Source organism: Lepisma saccharinum, chromosome 4 (assembly GCF_977018435.1).
Source record: "Lepisma saccharinum chromosome 4, izLepSacc3.1, whole genome shotgun sequence".
Taxonomy (NCBI): Eukaryota; Metazoa; Arthropoda; class Insecta; order Zygentoma; family Lepismatidae; genus Lepisma; species Lepisma saccharinum.
The window spans coordinates 74,379,879-74,404,482 of NC_139232.1; the positions used below are offsets into that span (position 1 = coordinate 74,379,879).

General features: G+C 36.0%; 1 protein-coding gene across 1 annotated transcript in view; it reads left to right on the plus strand.

The window, feature by feature from the left end:
- Nucleotides 1-24,604, plus strand: part of LOC145986585 (putative chitinase 10) — a 159,233-nt gene that overhangs the window by 78,903 nt on the left and 55,726 nt on the right. The window contains exons 12-21 of the mRNA XM_083120757.1: nucleotides 202-384; nucleotides 3,467-3,750; nucleotides 4,999-5,226; nucleotides 8,272-8,467; nucleotides 15,283-15,395; nucleotides 18,341-18,563; nucleotides 20,351-20,782; nucleotides 21,622-21,978; nucleotides 23,676-23,812; nucleotides 24,155-24,392. Of these exons, the coding sequence (XP_082976883.1) occupies nucleotides 202-384; nucleotides 3,467-3,750; nucleotides 4,999-5,226; nucleotides 8,272-8,467; nucleotides 15,283-15,395; nucleotides 18,341-18,563; nucleotides 20,351-20,782; nucleotides 21,622-21,978; nucleotides 23,676-23,812; nucleotides 24,155-24,392 (2,391 nt within the window). The remainder of the gene's footprint in view (nucleotides 1-201; nucleotides 385-3,466; nucleotides 3,751-4,998; nucleotides 5,227-8,271; nucleotides 8,468-15,282; nucleotides 15,396-18,340; nucleotides 18,564-20,350; nucleotides 20,783-21,621; nucleotides 21,979-23,675; nucleotides 23,813-24,154; nucleotides 24,393-24,604) is intronic.

Here is a 24,604-nt window from a genome sequence, read left to right on the forward strand (position 1 = left end):
ATGAGAATAACCACAGAATTTGTATTAATTCCTTATGTTAATTCGTTTTCATTGTCATAAAAGGTCTGTGATTGTAATCATCTTATTTACACTGTTGCTCACTACAGTCTTTTACTCATCCTATGCTAAGAACTAAGAAATTAATTATTTTTGAACTTGAGTGTATGTATAGCATTTATTTACTTTTATGTTGTGTTTTAGAGGAAAATTATAAAGTCGTCTGTTACTTCACGAACTGGTCGCATTACAGAAAAGGAGATGGTAAGTTTGTTCCAGAACATCTCGATCCTCGCCTCTGCACTCATATTGTGTATGCCTTTGCAACACTTGATCCAGAAGATCTCACAATCAAACCAGCTGATCCATGGACAGATTTAGAAAACAGTAAGTCATTTTCAACCTGCCCAATATTTTTATTTATTACACTGAAATATAGAATTTGAAATATTTTTTGTATAATTAGTGTCATGTTTTGAGATACAGGGTGGCACCTATTGTATCTACCAACTTCAACTGACAACGGAAAGATGGTGAGTACTTGTAGTAACTCTATATGGTTATGAAATAAAAATATACAGATGAGCACATAATACAGTGTATAATATGGACAATACAGAGATCAGTGCACCTTGAAAATAACGTCCTCTAAAAGTCCTCCTTCTGCTTGAATGTACTGTTTGATGCGTTGCGGGAAGGCTTTCATGACGTGCATCTCAACATGCCATGTGGAATAGCATGTATTTCACGGAGACCGATGGTTTGCAACATTACCCATGGATCTTCACTATCTAATCCACCTCAGAGTGCTGTGTGTCTCTGGAACACATGGGGATGTTCCACAAGAGTGCCTGGTGCCTGTTTGGATGAAGGCTTCCACTGCTGCAATCTGCATCTGCACTGGCCAATGCTCCATGGTATCCTATACTAATTGCCTGACTCCCAGCTCTCCACTGATGTTGGTATGCCACACATGTGTATGTGGATTCTGGCATGGTTGCCAACTCAAATTGGTAGATACAATATGCGCCACCCTGTGTTACTTACTTCAAAGGTATTGTGGAAACAATCATATTTCTGAATGACTCTGTAGAGCCTTTGTGCACATTGAACTGCTATTATATATATATTATGTTATAAATGCTTACTGTGTTGATATGTGTGTAGTTACATGATACAATTATGAAATGTGCACAACTACCTATCGTTCAAACTGTTTATCTCTTACAATGTGCATGACGGCACTCAATTGTTTTGTCAAGATCACTGAATAAAACCCTAGCTCTTGAGTCAAATATGCAATCAAATCCTTACCATTTACATGATGGAATATACTCATTCTTGTAATAAGCAAGTTGGTTGCTAAATGCTTCTTTTTATCTTCCAAATATAGACTTTGTATTAACTTTGTATAGTTTCCCCTGTAGCCTCCCTACTCTTCCACTCATCGCCACACATATTTGTAATAGTACATAACATGCTCCACTGGGTCAACAGATGAATAAAGATTATGATTATAATTGAGCAGTATATTACCTACATGTTAAAGGTTTTCATGTAAAGAGTATTACATGTGAGAAAGATAAGATTATATGAGCCAAAATGTATATTAAACTTCTAACAGTTGATTAAGTAAAGTGATAAAAGTGATTAAACCTGGAACTATTTGCAACACAAGCAATTCATAACTTTGGAAACATGTTTTCGAAATCATATCTTAAATCTGCCTAACTATGGTAACAGGGATGATAAAAAAAGTTTTTTTTTTTCAAAATTGCCTCCATCAACAGAGAAAAATGATCATTGGTTTAATACTAGATATGATATATATTTCCAGTGCCGTTGATGATGCTGAACATGATTATGGTACAAGGGTTGCTGGAAAAGTTTCTGCAAACTACCACCAACAGTGGCGCTAGTGTTCTGCTATTATAAAAATCAGAAGAATAGACCTTTTTTTTATGTTTAAATTATCTTTGATTGTTTGTTTAAGCCTATTCGTTTATTTTTCACAGCAGTTTGAAGAAGTAGTTTCGTGTGAGAAATGGAAATTTCTCATGAACACTTTCGGGCAATGATTTTTTTATGATTTTAAATGTAGTTTAACACCGAAACAATCCATCGAGTGACTTCATTTCGCTTTTGGGGATGAAGCACCATCCAATAGGACTGTGTACAATTGGTTTTCCGAATTCCAGTGTGGTCGTACATTTCTCAGTGATGAATTTCGTGAAGGTCGTCCATCCACGTCTGTTGTTGCTAGTAATGTTGATGCTGTGCGTGAAATGATTGAGAGAGATCAGCATGTGACATACCGTGAGATTCAGGCACCCTTGAACATTGACATGAAAGCAATACATACGATTTTGCATGGTCATCTGAACGTACAGGAACTTTTAAGCCATTGGATCCCACAGAACTTGACCGAAGCTCAAAAACAGGCTCGTTTAAATTGGTGTAAAGAAATGCTCAAAAAATTCAACCGAGGCAAGTCAAATTTGGTGTTCTACATCATTACAGGGGACGAAACTTGGATCTTTTCATACAAATCCGAAAGTAAACAGCAATCCACTGTTTGGGTGTTTCAAAGTGAGCCGAAACCAACAAAAGTTGTTCGTTCAAGGAGTGCTGCCAAGAAAATGATTGCTTGTTTCTTTTGGGAACAATAGCTTTAGAAGATCGAAGGCCTGTAAATGCCGAGTGGTATAGAACAATTTGTTTGCCAGAGGTCAATGAATTGCTTAAAACAAACCCAAATCATCGCATTATTCTTCATCACGACAACGCCAGTTCCCACTCAGCGCACCAAACTGTTCATTTTTTGTCCAGTAAAAATGTTGAATTAATGACTCATTGTCCGTACTCACTTGATTTATCACCAAATGACTTCTTTTTTGCCCACACATGAAAAATAAGATGCATGCTGAGCGAGTTGTGTCGCTTGAAGCAGCTGTTGACGCATTCCGAACAGCGGTTTCTGAGGTATCAGCTTCAGAGTGGAAAAATGCTTTCAAAATTGGTTTTAGCGTATGCGAAAGTGTATCAATCTTAAGGGTGAATACTTTGAAAAACAATAAAGCCATTCCGAGAATTTCACATGTCTTTTTTCATATTGATTGCAGAAACTTTTCCACCAGCCCTCGTATCAACAATATAATCACTTTAGTGACTATGCGAGGGCCTCTTTGGGTCCTAGAGGGGCAGGGGAGAATTGGAGGAGGAAATAGTTGATTCAGGGCCTACAAATGATACTATTGAGATAAATAATGTGAGTTTTAACCAGACCTGTATATTTAATGTGCAACTTTTCAGATGACAGACCTTCAAATTAAAGCATGCCAATATTGATAAATGTTGGATTTTACAATATCACATACAAGTTATTCTTCTGTGTGACAAATATAGTCATTTTGACATAGAAATTCTTAAGGATACTACTAACCAGTACCAATTCACCTCTCTTTTCCAGATTTTTATCAGAGAGTCACTTCCATTCCGGATCCCCGGAGGGGTGGTAATGAACTGAAGGTACTCCTGGGCCTAGGTGGTTGGACCGATTCAACAGGCAGCAAGTATTCCACACTGGTGTCTAGTGCTTCGAACAGAAGACGTTTCATAGCCACAACTATCAACTTCCTTAGGAAACACAATTTTAAAGGCCTTCATCTTGATTGGCATTACCCACGTTGCTGGCAGTCTAACTGTTCTCGTGGGCCTCCTGAAGACAAACCGAATTTCACAAAGCTTATAAAGGTATATGGTTAACTGCATAGCTGAATGAATCAATAGACTCTCGCTTTTGTTGTAAATTATCAAAAATTCAATCCCAAGTAGGAACTCTTAAATTTTAGTATTGAGGGCATTGGGAGGTACTTGAAAATTAACAGTAATCTGCTCCAGAAAGCTAAAAATTACTATTTGAGATTCTCATAAATGTATGTGTCATGTTTATGGATCTTATGAAAAAGCACATATGAAGTACATAGACTATGTGTTGAGGATATACACACAATGTGCATTAAAGAAATATCTTACATTGCTTATAAATTTATGAAGATATATAATAAATTCAATGATTCCACACATTTTTCCAATGTAAGAAGTTTAAATTAACTTTTATTTCAAATAATTAAATTTATTACATTTAATGCATATATTTAAAGTAGCAAAAACTGCAGTATTATGTGGTTGTAAAATAATATTCCAAAATTGCCATGCAGTTACAAGATTTTTGTATTTTAATTTTGTGTATTAACATTACAGAAAGTGTACTGCAACTTATTGCTATTGTAATACTAGAAATATAATTTAATTTGTATTAGACAATCTATATTAGTAAAACAAAAAAAGTAAAGTAAAGTGCTCCCCTGTGCATAGCACCACGCCATGAAGGCGTATAGGGAGTGTGGGGGTAACGCCCCACACTTTCTTGATCCGGTCGTGAGTAGGGGTGATGTGATCAGCATCACACCCCTGACCGCCTTTACCCCCCAGGGTTTCCCCCAGGTACCCATGTTATTCGACGCTGGGTGGGCGCCGGGGCCGCTTCCATCGTTAGAAAAGTTCCCGGATTTGAACCGGCCGGGGATCGAACCCGGGACCTTTAGCATGGTAGTCAGACGCGTTACCGACTGAGCCACCGCGGCCACTATATTAGTACACTTATAATTAAGAAAAATATTTACAAAAGGAAAAAAATCTGTAAAATAGGAGTTTATTTTGTAAAACAATTTAAACATAGTAGAAATATTTCCCAGTTTAAAACACCTAACTTTAAATTCTCTCTTATTTGATGATGATTGAAGCTGATCAAAAGATTGTTTAGTTTTCAAAAAGCAATTTGTCAATTCAAATGAATGGAAAACCACTGTATGTGTAGTACCACAGTAGAACTGATAATTTAAAGTTCTGTAAAACATTTTGCATTTATGATGATGTCAGTCATTTGAAATGTATATAATAGTTATGAGCTGTATTCTGAAAAATACTTTCCAATTCCAGGAATTACGAAGAGAGTTTGATTATCAAGACCCACCATTCGTACTTGCAGCTGCCTTGTCTGGTTACAAGGAAGTCATTGATGAAGCATACGATGTTGCTGAGCTTAGTAGGCATCTTGATTTCTTATCAATTATGACATATGACTATCATGGCAGCTGGGAAAGGCAAACAGGGCACGTGAGTCCCTTGTACTTTAGAGAAGGAGACAGATACCCCCAATATAATACAGTGAGTATCATCATTCATCAACAATATTTATATTATCAATTTAGTGCATTATTATATAATTAGTTCTACCTTTTAACAGAATGCAGTAAAAATAAAATAGTGTATTCAGTTCATATAAAGTACAAAATGATATGGAACAATAGTTTTCTAGTAGTAGCTTATTTTAATTATGTTATAATACCTAAAAACTAATATTTACAAGATAATATAATGAATATTACTATCAAACATGTTTGTTGTTTTCACATATAATATCTGAAGTGTTCAATGTATTTTAATTAACTTTATGAATTAAATTAATATTACATTTACAAATAAATATGTTCTCTCATATCTCACTAATTGTACTATGCAGTAAATTTCTTTAGCTGGAAAACCTTTCTATTTTTCATTTCATTCATTACTTTTTAACACTTCACATTTAGTGGACAGTAGCCTCTCTCACCTGTAAGACTCTCTGGATGGGAAGTTTTCGAGCATGTACTTTTAAAATGCGCAGTAATGCATACAAAATTCATAGATGAAAAACATAGACAGTTTGGTTGTATTTTTTTTCTCAAAGAAACGTTATTTTGGGAAAAGAGAACACAATTACAAGGAGGAGCAGAAGACATTCTTTATGAGCTTGAGTTTTTGTTTTTTAAGTCCACTTTATGCACAGACAGGCTAATCAGGATTAGATCTACAGTTTAAAGTGGGATCTGAACCACAATCGGTTCTGTATATATATTGCATTCTTCCATGTTGTATAAGTTACATATTTACTTTTACATTTTATTTTTACACTAAAAAAATTTTCTTCGCTTATTATTGTGCTCACCTTAAATATTGTATGTAATTTCACTCCCATAGTGTATTCTTCCTATATTTGGATTTCCTTCATGTACAAGTTATTCAAATCATTGCTATAATTCTTGTCTATAATTGTATTAATATTTTATTAGTGTATGTGGATTTCCTTCATGTAGTAGTTCTTAAAATCATTACTGTAATCCTTGTCTAAAAGTGTATTAATATTTTATTACTGTATGTATTGTTATATGACGATTTCCATACCTATGGACATGGGTCAACGGAAATAAAGAATATGAATATGTGCCTCCACTGAGTATCAAACCCAGGACCCCTTGACTGAAAGGCAACAACATTAACCACTATGCCATCATACAAAAGAAAATCTTTGTGGAGTGCCCCTGTAACCCCCACAATAGATCAAAATGAATAAAAATAATTTAGAATATAGTGCTGTTAGGGTCTTACAACCATTTAAAGTTGTGTTGATAATTATTCAATATCCAAGCTTTTTAAATTGTATTATAGTATACAAAAAAACAAAAAAAACATGAATGGTGATACGATGTAACTGCGGCGAAAGGACAATCACAAAACCAGGACTGAGTTGACATCACGTTGAACTAATGCTGATACCAATTTTGATACTCTTACCAAACCCACTGATACTGATACCAATGTTTGAAAATTGTAGCAATAACGTTGTTCAAAATATTGATTAATATTGATGTGCAAGTATTCCATTTCAGTTATATGCATCAATTTACTTTAAAATATCTGAGAATTACATCAGAATATTAAAATACATGTTATGTAATCATAAAATCACATTTTTCATGCAAATCTGGTGAAAAATAATTAGACTACGAAAGTATCATGCAGCTGACCACATAAAAGACACAAATACTGGAAATGCTTTGACTGGACTCATCAAAGACATACTGTTAATTTTAGATGACTTTTCTTTTCTATCATTCTCTCTTAATTTGCATAGAAAAGGTTTTTTTAAACCAAAATCTGTAAAATCTCTTGCTTCTGACACACAAGGAGCTAGTTTCTACAACTGTTGTGTCGTTTGTAGGTTCTAATAACAAACAATTCCATTTTTCAACTTGTGGGTTACTGACACAAATTCATCTATACTCTTACTATCATGGTGTGGTGTAAGGGGTAACCCTTTCTCAAGACACCCAAATGTCACACCCACTTCCACATAGTACACTCTAGACTGCATTGTTCAGGGGCGCCGACTTGTCAAAATTATTGAGGGGCTCTGATCACTGAAATAAATTGGTGAATGACTCACTCCCTCACTTTTTAAAGTTTTGGCCTCAGTGTTCTGAATCTCGTAAAAGTCCATGAACTCCTCAAAAATATTAAAATTTTCATTTACAGTTCAAATCAGAATGTCAATTGTTAACGGATGGATATGTCACAAGTTTTGTCAACCATAATAGCAAAATATTCCCGATTTTTAATATCTGCTACCACGGAGCGCAAAACAGATCTCCCTCATATATCAATGATCTCATTCTGAATGTCATGTAAGAGCCATTTGTAGCCCGAACGTCCCATCCACTCCCCTAGTTCATGCACATCTTCTTTTGAAACTCTTTTTAGTAAAAATGTTAACAATACTCACAGTTATATACTTAGTATATAGTAATAAGTCATGTGTTTTGCTGCCCCCCAAGTTGATGGTGTAAACATTAGTTCTTCAACTGTGGGGAATGATCTCTGAAGGGGGTCAGCAGTCAAGGAAAGTTCAAGAACAGAACATTTCAAATGTGTATTTAAAGTTAAGTTCATGTGGCACAATTCAGAGTAAACTTTACAAGAGAAGCAAAATAATACATTAGATACTCTTAAGCAAAATTATTTGAGGGGCTTTGCTCCCACGTCGTTAACATTGGGGGGGGGGGGGGGGGGCTCGAGCCTCCCCCCCAAGCCCCATGGAGTCTGCGCCTATGGCATTGTTGCAGACTAATGAGGCTCTGGCATCTGAATCCATGGCCAGTATAATCCTCTATGGGACTTTGTTGCTTGTTGTCCATTTGTGTTTGTTCCTTTATTTCTTTCATCTTATCTCCATTCATCCTCATCTTTGTGATTAGCCAAAATTGGCAGAAAAGCAAAGTAAAATAAATTAAATGAATCAACTATTATTTCAGTTTTAAATGGACATTTAATATGATTGCAAAAAAATTATATTAATTTATTGTTGTTGTTATGTTTTTTTGTTGTTTTTTATAGAATTATACTCTGCAATATTATGCAGGAAAGGGTGCTGAAAAGGAAAAATTGCTGATGGGCATTCCACTCTACGGCCAGAGTTTTACTCTCAGCAGTCGAAACAATGAAATAGGAGCACCAGCTTCAGGAGGAGGGGAAGGAGGAGAATTTACACAACAACCAGGAATGCTGGCATATTATGAAATTTGTGATAGAAGTATGTATTTTTTCTATCTTTGTTGGATAATACCTTTAAAGGACATATATTATTGAAGATGATTCCAGATTTCAGTGATAATTAAGGGAGGCTATTGACTTTATGGCTCTCCCTGTCCTTGAAACTAAAATCTGTTATGGTTGTCATCATTTGCTTGCTTAGTAATTCTTACACTGTAAAGCTCATTATGTTATGATCCCTCAAAAACAACAACAACAAAAACAAGGTATTTTGTATCCTGTATGTATGCAGCCAGGCTTCAAAGTTTTCACTGTCATTTCTTTTTCTGTTGGATAATATGCTACAAACATACAAGCAGGTGCTATAATGTCAGTCTTGGTTGATTCTTGTTTTCTTGACTTAAATGAGTACTTAAATTACTTAAATTTAGAAATTACTTTACATCCTACGGTGCTTTACATGGTCGGGTTGGCTGTGGAGCAGCGACTAGCATGCTGGGAAGTAAGAGTGCATCTGCTGGCATTTAGACGCTGACCTTGGTACTGGACATGTCAGTGCTTAAGTATCCAGACAGCTGGTGTCCAGTTTGCACATATTTGTGAAGTGTTTGTAAGGTGTTAAAAAGTGTTTTTGTTTTAGTTTATGTATTACTGGGACTTTTCTGCAGTCTAATAATGTCACACTATATGTACAATTTAAAAGAAAAATGTATGACACTTATGTAATTACAAATTCTTGTAGGAAAGTTATAATCGTTTTGCAGTAGGCTTCCCAGATGTTCTTGTTTCACAGAGACAGTGTTCGAAAACTTGTGGTGAACAAATTCAGGGAAACAGGGTCTGTTCTTGATAAGAAGCGAAGGGTGAAACAGCATGTGCTTACTGAGGAGAAACTAGACGATTTTGGTGCACGATTGGAACATACTCCTCAAAAATTCCTCTGGCGCCTTGCACAAGAAACAGACATCACCATGACGTCTGCATGGTGAGCTACCAAGCTTATAGACTTGAAGCCATACATTAGAAGAATTGAAAGAAAATATCAGGAGAGAAATTCTCATAGAGCACAGAAATATCCAGGAGAGGTCTCATGGATGTCTTCTAGATATTCGTTTCGAAATTCTGGATATTCAGGAATGTCCAATAGACATCCATAGAACATACCCTGGATATCCAGGAAGGATATGTTTTGGACATTCTGTGGCATTTTTGGATGTGTTTTGGATATTCTGAATATGTTTTGGACATTCTGTGGGTCATTTTTTAACATGTTTTGGACATTCTGTGGATCATTTTTGGATGTGTTTGTATGATCTGGTCTATGTCTGGATGGTCTTGTAGTTTCATAAGCGCAGGCTCCAAGTTAGTATTCCAAAGCTCGGGTCCCAGAATGGAACCCTGAGGACAACCTTTTGACGTGATCTTACTCATTTGTAGATCCGGATATTTGATGCTAACTTTTCTGTTAGAGAAATAACTTTTCAGAAGTAGGAAGAGTGTACCTGGGCAGTTCATATTTTTAAGTGTTTGAAAAAGGCTGGGCCACCACAAGTTGTCAAATGCCCCGGCGATGTCCACCATGATTCCAACCATGTACTTGTTTGGAGTGTTTTGTGTTGTAGACGATAGCAGGCGTAATGCATCGTCAGTGCATTTACCTTTCGTGAACCCAAATTGTATCCCTGATATGGGTTTGAGCAGGCGAAATTCTTTGAGTCTTTTTAGGATAAGTTTCTCGAAGAGTTTTCCCAAAACGTTGAGAAGGCATATTGGTCTGTATGAATTGACCCTGGTTTCATCTTTATTTGGATGTTTCTTGATGATTATTAAGTTTGCTTCCTTCCAGGTTTCTGGGAATATCTTCTGAACAAGGCACTCATTAAATAGTTGAGTAATGTAAGGCGTAAGTACTGGGGTGATTTCTTGTATTATTTCCACAGGAATTCCGTCTGGTCCCGGGGACTTCTTCATTTTCATGCTGCTTATTTCGTTTTCTACTTCCTGGGTAGTGAAAGGTAATATTGGTGATTCTGGATATGGCTGGTGATAGATTTTTCTTGTATCCTTATTTTCATCGCTGTCGTTTTCAGGTTTGTCGTCTGGTATGAGATTCTTCATTAAGAAGTTGATGGTTTCTTCCAAGTCCTTTGTCATATTCGTGTTGTTCTCATCATTAATTAAGGTGGAAATGGTTTGTGGTTTTTTTGTTTTGGACATTCTGTGGATCATTTTTTAACATGTTTTGGACATTCTGTGGATTTTTTTGGACATGTTTTGGATATTATATGGATGATTTTGGAAATTCTATGGATGACTTTTGGACATGTCTTGGACATGAGTTCACATGATAGGGACATTATCAGGATGTTTTTATTTCATTGTGGATAAGGATATATTCTGGACTATTGTACCTAATCTGGACGTTATGCTGATATTTTTCGCACATACTTTGAATATGAGAAGAACATTCCTGAACTAGATTTACACATATCGAAGACCTCGGGTACATATTTGCTTATAACAAGTACTCCACTCTCTCTACCTCTCACTCTGTCACCCATTCACTCACTATCTCTCACACACATACACTGATTGCACACAAATTTACACACACATCTACTTCTCTGAAAAATGCTTTGTATTCACACGTGTATCAATAACTGGCATCTGGCATTGTGTTCAAGGCAAAGAGAAATCCTCGTGGCAAAGAAAGTTTCACCTGACCTGACATGCATGTGTGACTCGCTGAAAAGACAATGGACCTACAGACAATGCAATTACTTTGGGAGATATTTTTAAGTTACGTTTTAGTATTGCATTACAGAATTTGAGTCCTAACATAATTAACTTGAGACTAGATACTATGAATGAATCTTTACACAAATACCAAAACATTTATGTCAAATTTTTAATAAATACCACATATCCCATAAATATCCAGGACAGGAGATCCCTGTATGTCCAAAATGGAAGGTTCTATGGATAATCAGGATGGGATATTGCATGTATATCCATAGGATATCCATGGGATATCCACAATATCCATAGATCTGTGACATTGTGGATATCGTATGGATGTCCCTTTGAGATTTGTGCTGTATGGGTTGAAGCAATTTCGGAAGAGGAAGTGATATGTGTCGGTAAAAATTTCCTATAAATATGCTGTAAATGTGCAAAAGGACCTGTAATTCCAACACCTCTTATAACAAGGTACGTGCTCATTTTATTTGTAACTGTCAATGCAATTGTACAAGCTTATTTCATTACATAGATAATGGTTCCAGTTACGCGGACGTTGCATTCAGTTTGCAGCAGATGCACTCTTACTTCCCAGTGCCAACTTGACCGTGAAAAGCACTGTATATTCTTCTATATTTCAGCTACTTCTAAACATGAGGGGAAACTGGTAATTGTTAACCCTTTGGTTATAATTTTTTTAAATACCTTCTCAAATAAACATTCAAGTAAAGTGAATTAGGTACCAATTCAGTGGACATAAGGTTTTCAGGTGTCCACTCTTCAAAGTACAAGAAAGTTGTAGAAGGAAAACTACGAGGGCATGATGAAAAGTAATACCGCCTATTTTCTTGTTATGGTGTGAACACATTTGGGATTTTGAGCAATCATGCATTGGACTTACCAGGCTGTCCCGCTTCTCCATTTAAAGTTTCGAACTTCTATTGCCAGGGGGTGCTGAACTATAGCGAGGAAAATGGCAGCATACTATGTCAGTGCACCTGAAGCACCATGCGGTGATAGAGTTTCTAACCACAGAAAATGTCCCCCCCCCCCAATTGACAAACATCAGAGAATGAAGACTTTTTATGAGGATGAATGTGTAGAAGTCAGTGGGGCTGTTTGTTCTCATAATGAAAATCCCAGCAGAAACTCGCAACGTGTATAACAGAGAACGGAGTGGAAGGCTGCTTACTGCAACTGATGAAGGTCGTTGAAATCTTGTCACTGAACTCATTAGAGTTTCATCTGTTTCCGAAGCTTAAGGAACACTTGAGAGGAGTTCACTTTGATTCTGATGATACAGTGCAAACAGAAGTGAGGCTGTGGCTCCTTCGTCGAGATCAACAATTCTACACTGACGGCATTAAGAAACTGGTATTTTGTTGATCACCAGAACGATTATGTGGAAAAGTGATTATGTAGATATATGGGCAATGAAGTTCTAGACAGTTACCTGCATTTCTTTTATTCAAATAAATTCAACTGTTTTCCAATATAAAAAAAATAGGAGGCATTACTTTTCAGCACACTCTCGTACTTATCATAGAGTTGGGCCTTTCTTTTATAAATAGAAAGAGCGTGTTTTTGTGGGAAGTGAAGTAGTTTTATCATCCCTCCCAGCAAGCATAGTTGAAAGATGAAGAAGATAGAAAAATTAAAATTTTACCAAAATGTATTCCTTGGTTGAATCAGTATGATCCAACAAAATCTGTTTGTATTTGTTTAAAGTTGTGCATGCCAAGATTTTATGCCCCGAATAAATCAAACATCAACCCTCTATCGTAAACAGGTCTCATTCTGTGATGTTTCTTGTATAGATATCAACAGGGTTATAATACATTATGTTTTCCCTGGAGATGACTTCCTTTTAGATAACACCAGCCTGCATTTTTGAAAAAAAATCCGATGATTTCAAATCAATAGGCGATTCTGGAAGTATTTTGAATGCTGATCATGGAAATGACATCCATTTTTTCCATTCACGTCAGGATTTTTCACAATTTCAGAATCAAAATTATCATATTTGCCATTCCATTACGCCTATTACAGAACGCATCAAAATAAATTTAAGCAAGGAAAATTTCGGTTGTTTACAAACCAATAGGTGATTCTGGAAGTATTTTGAATTATAATCATGCACATTCCCGCCTCCCCTTCCCATCACATCAGGATTTTTCACCATTTCACAATCAAAATTATCACATTTGCCATTGCATTACGCCTATTACAGAACGCAATTCATATTCGTCATTCCAGTATGCCTATTACGGAACGCAATGAAATAAATTTAATCAAAGGAAAATTCGGCTGTTTATAAACCAATAGGTGATTCTGGAAGTATTTTGAATGCTAATCATGCATATGATATCTATTTTCCCCCATCCCATCAGGATTTTTAAAATTTCACAATCAAAATCATTATATTTGCCATTCCATTATGCCTATTACGGAAAGCAATAAAATAAATTTCAACGAAGGAAATTTCAGATGTTCACAAACCAATAGGTGATTCTGGAAGTATTTTTAATGCTGATGACGGATATGACATAAATTTCTTACCATCATTTTTCACTAGATCAGGATTTTTCTCCACGTCATAAAATTCAATCAACCCACTACATTATAACATTGAGTTTTCGACATTTTGTGAAGGATATTTTCATGAGGGATTTCGAAAATGGAACTTATGTAATCAAAGTTTACAATTTTCATGTCAATGTGTCTTGTGAAAATAGAAGGTGGATTAAATGCTTACTGCTTTGTGCATTTATAGTTCAAAATTGGAGGATTTGCATTCTAGAAAACCAATATTTTATCATAATTTAAACAGAGCCATCTATTGAGGAAATCATGGAACTACACATTTTATTGTGAAATAAAGGCACTTAATATATTGCAATTTTCTGGAAAAACTAGACGTGATGGGTAAAAATGGATTTCATTTTTGGAATCAGAATACTGAATTATTCAGAGACAACAGTCATCTGTGAGTCATCCAAACCCATGCAGGCCTGTGTAATAAAAAGGATGTCTGGGTGGATTTTCCTTTTCAGGGTGAAATTGTGTGGGTTTGCTACAAATCGTAAACTAAAAATTTAAAATGTTAAAAGTAAGCATAGCAAGCCACAACCTGATTGCTAGAAGTCACGCTAGTTTGAGGGTGATTACAATCATTTATAAAGTCGATATTTGAACACTGTCGATAGTAGCAGATAGGTGGATATCAGAAATGTACAAAAGTCTTCTGGAATGCTGCATCGTCTCGGGCTACATTTGAAAGTTTTATTGTCTGATTTTGATGTGTTTTTATAGTTACATTAGAAAGTTGTTATAAACAGTTGTTAAAAGGAACAAACAAACATGGTGATGTAGAAATGTAATACTGTATATGTCTAATCATTTAATATTTTGCTGAAAATTAAAATACAATAAGATGTCCTCTCTTCCACTTCACAAAATAAACAACAATCATAAGAAATTTAATTAACACTCATTTTCTTTTTACTTCTCAAATTATGCTGTTTTTGTAAACATTATGAAACTACACCAACACCAGCTAGTAAGTGATCCTGTGTGAAACATATCAGGGATATTTACTGCCTCAGTCTCCCTTACCTTACACAAATAACAATATTTTGCTCCAATAGCCGAATATCCACAAAAAATTCCAATAAATACTTTTACAATCAAATCAAATTGAATTTGAATTTAAAATTTTGGTGTGTCAGTACTTAGGCTATTTTGCATCCACTACATTATACGGGGGCCAGCCCCTTACCGTTACAAATAACAACTAACGTTGCATAACTAAAATCTTAAAATATTCTGACTTCTGTTAAAAGCTGAGGCTGTAAACGGGCACTCAGCACACACAAGGACAAAAGACAGGACAACACACACAAAATTATCCATAGTGCCAGTCGCCAGAGCCTTGTTTGTCTGCAAAATGCAGTCCAGGGTGTACTGCATGGAAGTGAGGTTGACTTTTGGGCACCTACGTGGAAGGTACCCCTTACACCCCAAATTAAATTGAAAAATGTCATTTGATTATGCATAAAATAGGAAAATAAAAACTGTTTCATTCCTTGATTTCAACAAGAAACTTACTTGTTCCAGTTCGTAAGCAGCAGTGGTATGTTGGCAGAGATAAGCATGGTGCAACTGGACCATATGCATACAAAGGTGACCAGTGGGTTGGATTTGATGATGTAGGAGCTATTAAAGAAAAGGTAGGTTTCTTACTTTGATAAAGTGTTATCTTGAACTGTATGTTAATATGAAATCAAGTCAAATAAAAATCTTAAAATTTTGACAAGAAGTATGAAGCTAAAATTTATATAGTCAGCTGATATTTACTGAATGTCCTCAAGTGATGGAGTGGGCTTTGAAATGTATATATATATATATATATATATATATATATATATATATATATATATATATATATATATATATATATATAAAAAAATATAATTATAATTGTACAGATGGAAGCTTCACTAAACACTTGCACCAATAAGGAACAGTGGTTTCTTGCCTTCTTGACAGTACTGGCAGTGTAAATGGTACATCACACCAGGGCCCCAAGCCCTGAGGGCCTGCATCCAGCATTCTCTTTTTATTTTTTGTTTTACTCAGAAAGAACATTTATTTCTATTTTTGTACCATGATAAATAAAGATGAAATTGGAGAAAATATAATATATTACTTATTGCCTATTACAGGTGTAGAAGTATGAAACCGGAATTTGTTTGCAAGAAGTAAACGGCTGGTGTTTGCAACTGAGAAACAATATTTTATTCAAAGTAAGCTCCATTGCGAGTTACACATTTCTCCCACCTTTGCGGCAGGTTATGAATGCCACGCCAAAAAAAACGTTCTTCTTTTGAAGCAAACCAGTCTGCGAGCCATGTTCGTACATCTTCATACGAATTGAAGCGCTGTTCTGCAAGAGTGTGTCCCAGTGAGGCAAATAGATGATAATCTGAAGGAGCCAAGTCGGGAGAATACGCCGCATGCCCTAGTATCTCCCATTTGAATGCCTCGATCGTTTCCCGGACCCATTTTGCTGTGTGTGGTGAGGCGTTGTCATGGAGCAGGATAACCTTGTGTTGCCTTGCTTCATATTCCGGCCGTTTGTCACGTTATGCTCGATGTAAATTGATCATTTGCTGTTGGTAGTGATCTGCGTTAACGGTTTCACCAGGTTTTAGCAGCTCATAATAGATGACGCCCTGCTGATCCCACCAAACACAGAGCCGTGTCTTCTTTCCAAAGCGATTTGGTCTTGCAGTGGATGTCGATGGTTCGCCTGGATTCACCCACGATTAGGATTCTCCAAATATATCCATTTCTCATCGCCGGTCAATATGCGATGGAGAAACGACTTACTTTTGTATCTGGCGAGCAGCATTTGACAAGTGGTCTTGCGGGATCCTTGCTGTCTTTCATTCAGTTCATGCGGAATCCATTTGCACGCTTTCTGCACCTTTCCCATAGCTTTCAACTGAAGAGAAACGGCTTTCTGTGTCACATTCAATTGTTCCGCGAGCTCCTGCTGCATTTGGGTATCATCTTGATCCAATAAGGTTTGCAATTCGTTGTCTTCGAACTTTTTCGAAGGTTTCCCACGTTCCTCGTTTCGCAAGTCAAAATCGCCACTTTTGAATTTCTTGAACCACTCAAAACACTGTGTTTTCCCGAGAGCATGTTCGCCGTAAGCTTCGACGAGCATTCGATGTGATTCTGCGGCTGTTTTCTTCAAATGATAACAGAACACCAATGCTGTCTGCAAATCGTAGTTCGTAGGCACAAAACTCGACATGTTCCGGGTGTGCAACACCTTCCTCTGTCTGGCACTCGGGTTACTGTGTTCCGATATAACATCCTCGGGAGTGGCGGGCAGCAGCTGGCGCTGCTTACACGATCTTCTGTGCCCTCCACTGCCAGCTAGCACCATCTATTGGCCAATTCCGGTTTCATACTTCTACACCTGGTAAGTATAGAACCGACTTTACTTTGCTGCAGGAGGTCCCAAGATAGAAGTGCAGCTTAGTGGGCCTTTAACAAAATCATTTAAAATTACAATGAAAAATACACAAAATCTAATATTTCTGTCATAAAATCACAATATATCACAAACTAGAGACCACTTGTGACATTCTGGAAAATGAGTATTGCATTTCTTTCCCAGATTTATTTACTGCTTGTTTAATTTTACTCATGACTGTGGCCTCTAGAAATCGAGCATTTTTTAAACTTTAGTTAATAAAATTGGAGTAGTACTTCTCAGCAAAGATTAGAAACATATCCATTTTGATCACTTAGCACAGGCAAATGGAATGACTAAATGTTCAACACATTGTGAAGTATTTTGCTGATGCCAAACCATTCAAGCAGAAGTTGGAGGTTTTGATAATTATTTCGTTTCGAATTTATTATAGTTTCTTATTTCTTGAATCTTTATTGTTCAATGTGTTATTATGTGCTTTCATTAGTTCTTTTAATGTAAATGTATAGTTTTTGCAATAAACATAAGTCTCACAATGTGTATTTTCCAAATTGTAGTCTGCCTTCTTAATCTCAACAGGGACTTAAAAACATTTTAAGCACCGTTTTGTATTGAATGCATAATTATAATACCATCTTCACTTAATCAGCACATGGAATATCTGTAGATCAAAGAAATAGTACATGTAGAAAACCGGAAACCCTGGCCCACTGTTCCTCAGATGACATAATGTGCTCTGCAAGAAGATTCACACATAATTTCTGATGACAGATAATCTTTCAGTGTGCTGCCAATTCTCAATTTTAACCTTTGTTAAACATTTTTAATTTTTATCTCATCTTCCAAGACATTTTACATTTTTAACCACCTGGAATAAAGTTATCTAAAGATACTCGTAATGGGACTGAAATGTTGAGATATAGGGCCAGAAGTCATGTATAAATATGAGTGTGCTTTGATGATTTTTTCTGCTTTATACATGTGTATTTAATTTCTTTCCAAATCTCTTTAACTTTCAGAATTTTTGCTATAACAATAATATTCATATAGCAAACATTTTTGAGCCTAAATGAAAAAGAAAATGTATTTTATTAAACTGTCATAATAAATGTGTCATTATTGATTAATTATGTGTATATTTTTTAATATGCTTCATCCTTATAGGCCAAGTATGTGCAAAATTTTAGGTTTGGGGGAGCAATGGTGTGGACTGTGGATCTTGATGATTTCCAAAATCGATGTTGCAAAGAACCTTTCCCACTTTTGAGGACAATCAACAGGGTGTTTGGACGCTTCCCCCCAGCTGAACCACCGACAGGAGATTGCACAAAACCTCCGGAACCTGTGACTCCACCCTCCCCTACTCTCACAACAGGCGTTGATTCAGGTACTTAATGCACTTTCCTTTACAGCACATCAGTTAAAAATCATTTGTTTATCTTTCTCTTTCTTCCTATTTTGGTTATATTAGTTCACTTTCCTACCTCTTGGGATAATTGCGACAATGAGGATGAATGATAAACTCATGAAATAGATTCACCCTGGGACCTCTGTCTTCATAGCCATTATGCAGACCATTACACCATGAAGGCTGGCAATTGGATTTTATCAATAGATTGGAATGTTATACAAGCATGTTCTACATTTACTGCACACAGTATTGCATTATTGAAACTGTAAAGTACTGTACATATGTGTGTGTTACTGTGAACTTAGAATAGAAAATGATTTTACAAGGAAAATAAGTTAGAAAAATCACATCTTCATCATTTTATAATTATTCATGTACTATTTAATATAATGTGATGGAAGAGATATACTATTACCATGAAAACACCAACTAATAATAATAATAGTAATAATAATAATAATAATAATTCAGGCCATGAGAGCCAGGGCCTACCTACCGAACACTGGTTATGAAGTTACATGTAGCCAGTATGACGAACCCCCAGTCATTGCATTACTCATTCGTAGCTCTCCAATTTCCTCACAATGGTGGGTGGTCACCAGTCTCGTACACAGGCTGAAATCTCAGGAAAAAAATACTTACACTTCTCCCAGGAGACTCAAATCAGCATGCATCTCATAGTCAAAACTCAAATCTTGCACCTTAAACTATGAAAACAGCAAAGGAATAACCTAAAATATCCAATTGAACAAAGGTACATGTCCAAACAAGAGTCTTCTGTTCAAATACATTCACAACACTTCAGTTCAATTACTATGAACTGAAAATGATCAAAATTGTAATTGAAATTACTGAGCCAAGTTTGAATCGCTTTTCCTCGTAGTTATTCAAAAATTCCCACAGTTCCATTGAGTGTATAATGACACAGATATGTTAATTAAAAAATAATTTATCTTTTAATTTATTGTATTTTATTATGAACCTGGCTACAGAGATAATTTGCAAAGATTAACAAATAATAATTTCTAAGTTTTAGAAAATCATTCACAAGCAACAAGTGAAAACTGCTTTAATTTTTGGAGGCAAGAACTTTCCAGAGGAGAATTCAAATACAATAGCGACCTCTAGATATTACTGGCAAATGCAAGGTGTCCCAAAAATGTTTGAACATTTTCACAACTTGCAACTTGCTAAATTTTCAATCTTTTGAGATATAATTTCAGTTATTTGAAATTTCAAAGAGATACACCAAGATCCTAGCCATTACTTGAATTTAAGGTCAGTTTGAAGCAGATAGGACTCTTTAAGATGTCAAGATACAGCAATAAAAAAACAAAACAGAAAGTGTCAATGACCTTCATAAGAGATAATAAGCTACTGGAAATTTACATGAATCTCCAAAAAAAAAAATGATTAACAAAAGGCACAAACATTCATCAAATTTTGAAGCATGTCACTTAAATTAATCATATTTTAGAGAATTTGGGAGTAAGGAGGGGCTTATTCTCAGCAGGTAAAAGCACTTATACATGATCTGAAGGCCTATCTTGATCAAAAATCGGCTTACCAGGTGGATTAGATGCAAAGGAATTATATTACAAAAATAGTACTGTAATTCTGACTGAGCTGCTTTTTGAGAAAAATAAATGCAACTCTGATATTTTTCAAAAGTAACTTTAAAATCAGTGCAAAATAATAATTGACAAATACAAATACCATTGCCAATACAAATAAGTTCATAATATGTTTTGTGTGTTTTTTAGGAGTTAGACCAACTACTCCCGAGGATCAATATACAAGTACCTCTGCCTCTACAACATCGTCACCATGGTGGACAAGCAGTACTACAACAACAACACCACGTCCTACTCGACCAACCACTACTACTACAACTACAACAACAACTACTACTACTACCACCACCACTACTACTACCAGGCGTCCAACAACAACTACAACAACCACCACCACACCACGACCAACGAGACCTGCTCCAACACAGTCAACCAGCACTACACCAGCCTCTGAAGAGTGTGAAAGTGGCCAGTATTATCCTGATCCAAGTAATTGTAATGCTTTCTACCGATGTATTCTTGGTGAAAAGAAGAAGCAGTATTGTGCAGGAGGACTTCACTGGAACAAAGAGAAACAAGTGTGTGATTGGCCAAGTGAAGCAATGTGTGAGCAGAGTTCAGGTATGTCAGTAAATGAATGCAAAATTGGGTATGTCAGTACAATAAGTACAAAATTAGTGGTTCTTATTGCAGTATTCATAGTGTCCTGTTTCCTAAAACTCTTTGGAAAATAAAACAAGTCAACATCAGAAATGGACAAGCAGTCTATTAAACAAAGTAGATTTGCATCCTTGGATATTTCAACAACTTTGTAAATCATGAAGAATGTTATTTAAACCTCACACTTTCTACTTCAATAACTTGTCTTGTTCTTTATATTCTTTATTTCCATAACATCATTATTAAGGAAATAAGAAATTAGTAATCTCATATATTTGTCTAATGCTAGTCATACACACCCAAACCAATGTTAAAATAACCTCTCTGCAGATGATTCTTGACTTTAAGAACAGCTAACTATTCCTAAAATAGATATTAAGTTTAAAGGGGCTCAAAAAATCATTTTGAGGTGGAGCCCTTGGGGAAACTTCTCCATTGCCCTAAGGATTATTATGCCTCTGATCATGACTATTGGCGAGTTAAGTAGTCCAATGGCACTGAATGTGTTGTCCACACATCACTTAATGAAAACCTGTTTAGCAGTCCTTGGATTTAAAAGGACTGTTGTACATTCATCCACACTTCTGGGTTATAACAATCCCATTAAAAATTAATGGAGTTATTACAACCCAGAAGCATCTGTAACTCTACCATGGAGTTTAGTTTAGAGGATTAGACATTGTGACCTTCTATTAGTCTGTAATTTAACTTTCTCTGTATACCTGAAATTATTGTTCAAAATCAGAAGCAAAGTAACACAATAACATCATATATATAAAGATTTTTTTTTCTGATTACAGATATCTCCTCCTCCTCCACTACAACATCAACCCCTTGGTGGACCTCCAGCACAACAGCCTCAACAACATCATCACCTTGGTGGACCTCTTCCACAACACCCAGCACAACCACCACTGAAAACCAGTGGTGGACGACAACAAGAGCCACAACCTCAGCGCCACCTTCTTCAACCACTCAACGCCCAGCAGAAACATGCACAAGTGGCGAATACTACCCTGTAGAAGGTTCCTGTGAAAAATTTTATGTATGTGTGAATGGTAAATTGGTGGAACAGTCTTGTGCTCCTGGTCTAGTTTGGAATCAAGAGATGAAGATGTGTGATTGGAGTTATAATGTTAAGTGCAATGAATTGACATGTAAGTTTTATACTTTTAAATATACATACATTTCCTAATAAAATTAATTCTCATTTGCAACTTTCAAATTACATTATGACATATAATAAATATTCACTTATATCTTTTATTAACTAAAATATGGCTGGTAGGAATATAACCTTATTCATATAGACTAAATAAATTGTAGGGGCATCTGCCTGATTTGATCCATTACTGAAAAAAATATTACTCCCAAAATTTGGCTAATTTTAGATGCAATTTAGAGGTCTGAAACATTCAATTTTCTATTAAGACCAAACAAGAATACGAGGGTCACTATTTGACGTTTGCACGGAATCGTCTGGCATTATTGACCATAACGTACTTCAAATGTTTTGTCAATAGCTTCATTTGTGTTGTTTATGTTGCCTTGGAGATTGCGCGACAACAATAAAATGGAATTAACTTGTGAACATTTTCGTGCGATGATTTTTTTACGATTTTCGACGTGGATTATCAAGACAAGAGTGCATCGATCAACTTACTTCCACATTTGGCGATGAAGCCCCATCCTTTGCCACTGTGAAACGCTGGTATAAAAAATTTAATCGTGGCCGCCATTCGCTCACCGACGAGATTCGTGAAGGTCGTCCAAAATCAGTTGTTGTTCAAGAAAACATTGATGTTGTGCAAAACCTAATACTGCAAGATCGTCATGTGACATACTGTGAGATTGAGGCAACCATAGGCATTAGTTCCACCAGCATATATAAAATATTACATGATCATTTAGCTGTGAGAAAGGTATGTTCTTGTTGGATCCCACACAATTTGACAAAAACTCAAAAAGACGCTCGCTTCAATTGGTGCAAACAAATGCTCAATAAATACAATCGTGGTGCTTCAAAAGACGTATATAAGATTGTAACAGGTGACGACTCATGGATATATGCATATGAGCCAGAACGTAAACAGCAGTCGACTGTATGGGTGTTTCAAGATGAACCCAATCCAACAAAAGTTGTTCACGCTCGAAGCACATCCAAACAAATGGTTGCCTGTTTTTTCAGGAAAACTGGTCATGTGGCAACTGTGCCTTTAGAGGAACGTAGAACGGTCAACTCTGAATGGTACACAACAATTTGTTTGCCAGAGGTCTTCGGTCAAATACTGAAAACAAACAAACACCGTCGGATCATTCTTCATCAAGACAATGCCAGCTGTCACACATCTCGTCTAACAACCGACTTTATGAACAGTCAAAAAATCGAATTGATGGGTCATCCGCCATACAGTCCTGATTTGGCACCCAATGGCTTCTTCTTGTTCCCGAATGTCAAGAATAAATTGCGTGGACAACGATTTTCGTTGGCGGAAGACGTCGTTGATGCATTCAAAAACCATATTATGGAGGTGTCTCAAGAAGATTGGAAAAACTGCTTTGACAAATGGTTCGAATGAATGCAAAAGTGTATTGACCATAAAGGAGAATACTTCGAAAAACAATAAAGCAGTTTTCAATGCCAAATTCCTGTTTTTTCATAGTTAGGCTCAAAATATAAATAGTGACCCTCGTATAAAGTCCCTGTTCAGATGCTGTTAAGAACTTCCAGTATGACCCCTCATAGTGCCAAATATTATAATCTAGTTTATTCAATTTTATTGAAAGATGCTGTGTAAGTAATAAGTATATGCTAAATATGCAGATGTCACTAATTACACTTTATCATTTTTAGATATACTAGCAAGTACTTATGAAGCCTGCCAAGAAGGTGCATACACCAGCTATCCTGGTGATTGCAATAAGTATCGCTTTTGTCTATTTGGAAAATATAATTCTTTCCGGTGTGCTGGTGGCCTTCATTGGAATAATGTAAGCATTTAATAATTTATAATTTACCCTTTTGTTAAAATATCTCAGAAATTGATAATCGAGGAGAAGAGATTGCTCAATTTAAGTTAGTAGCATATATTATGTCTTGTGCTAATCCTTTAGATTTTATGAGTTCATGGAATACAAGCTATTATTTGGTACTCTTGAAACATGGTATTCACACTTTATCAAGCCACAAATATATAAGATTTTTGACAATAGTAAATGCACATGCTTTTCCATGCTAGTGTAAATCCAACTGTTATTTCTGTTGTCAGATTGTTATATGTTAGTCAATAGAAATTGTCAATAGTTTGAAGGCAAATTCTTCTTTTTTAAAAGGAAAAGCAAGTGTGTGATTGGCCATCTGAAGCAAACTGTAAAAGTGATAGCCCAGGAGAAATTGTGCCAGTGGTATCGCCTGACTCAACAACATCAGGCACTACTAGCACTACAACTACTACTACCACAACAACAATGCGTCCACCTACTCCCACAGCAACACGCCCACCACACACCACAGTTGGATCAGTGGAACAACATCCAATTATCGGAGCAGGAGATGGAGATGGACAATATAGTGAGTTACTTAGAATTCTAGATCACTACTAACAAACCTAGTTTGTTCACCTAGAAATTAGCTCAGAAAATATAAGGTACTAGTGTTACAAGTTCACAAGGCCTTCTTCTTGACAAGGTGAAGGGAACTAAAGGGAATGAAAGAAGTTTGTCATCACTAATCTCTTATTGCTGGTCCTGAGTTAAACATTCACTGACAGTGTCCTGACAAGG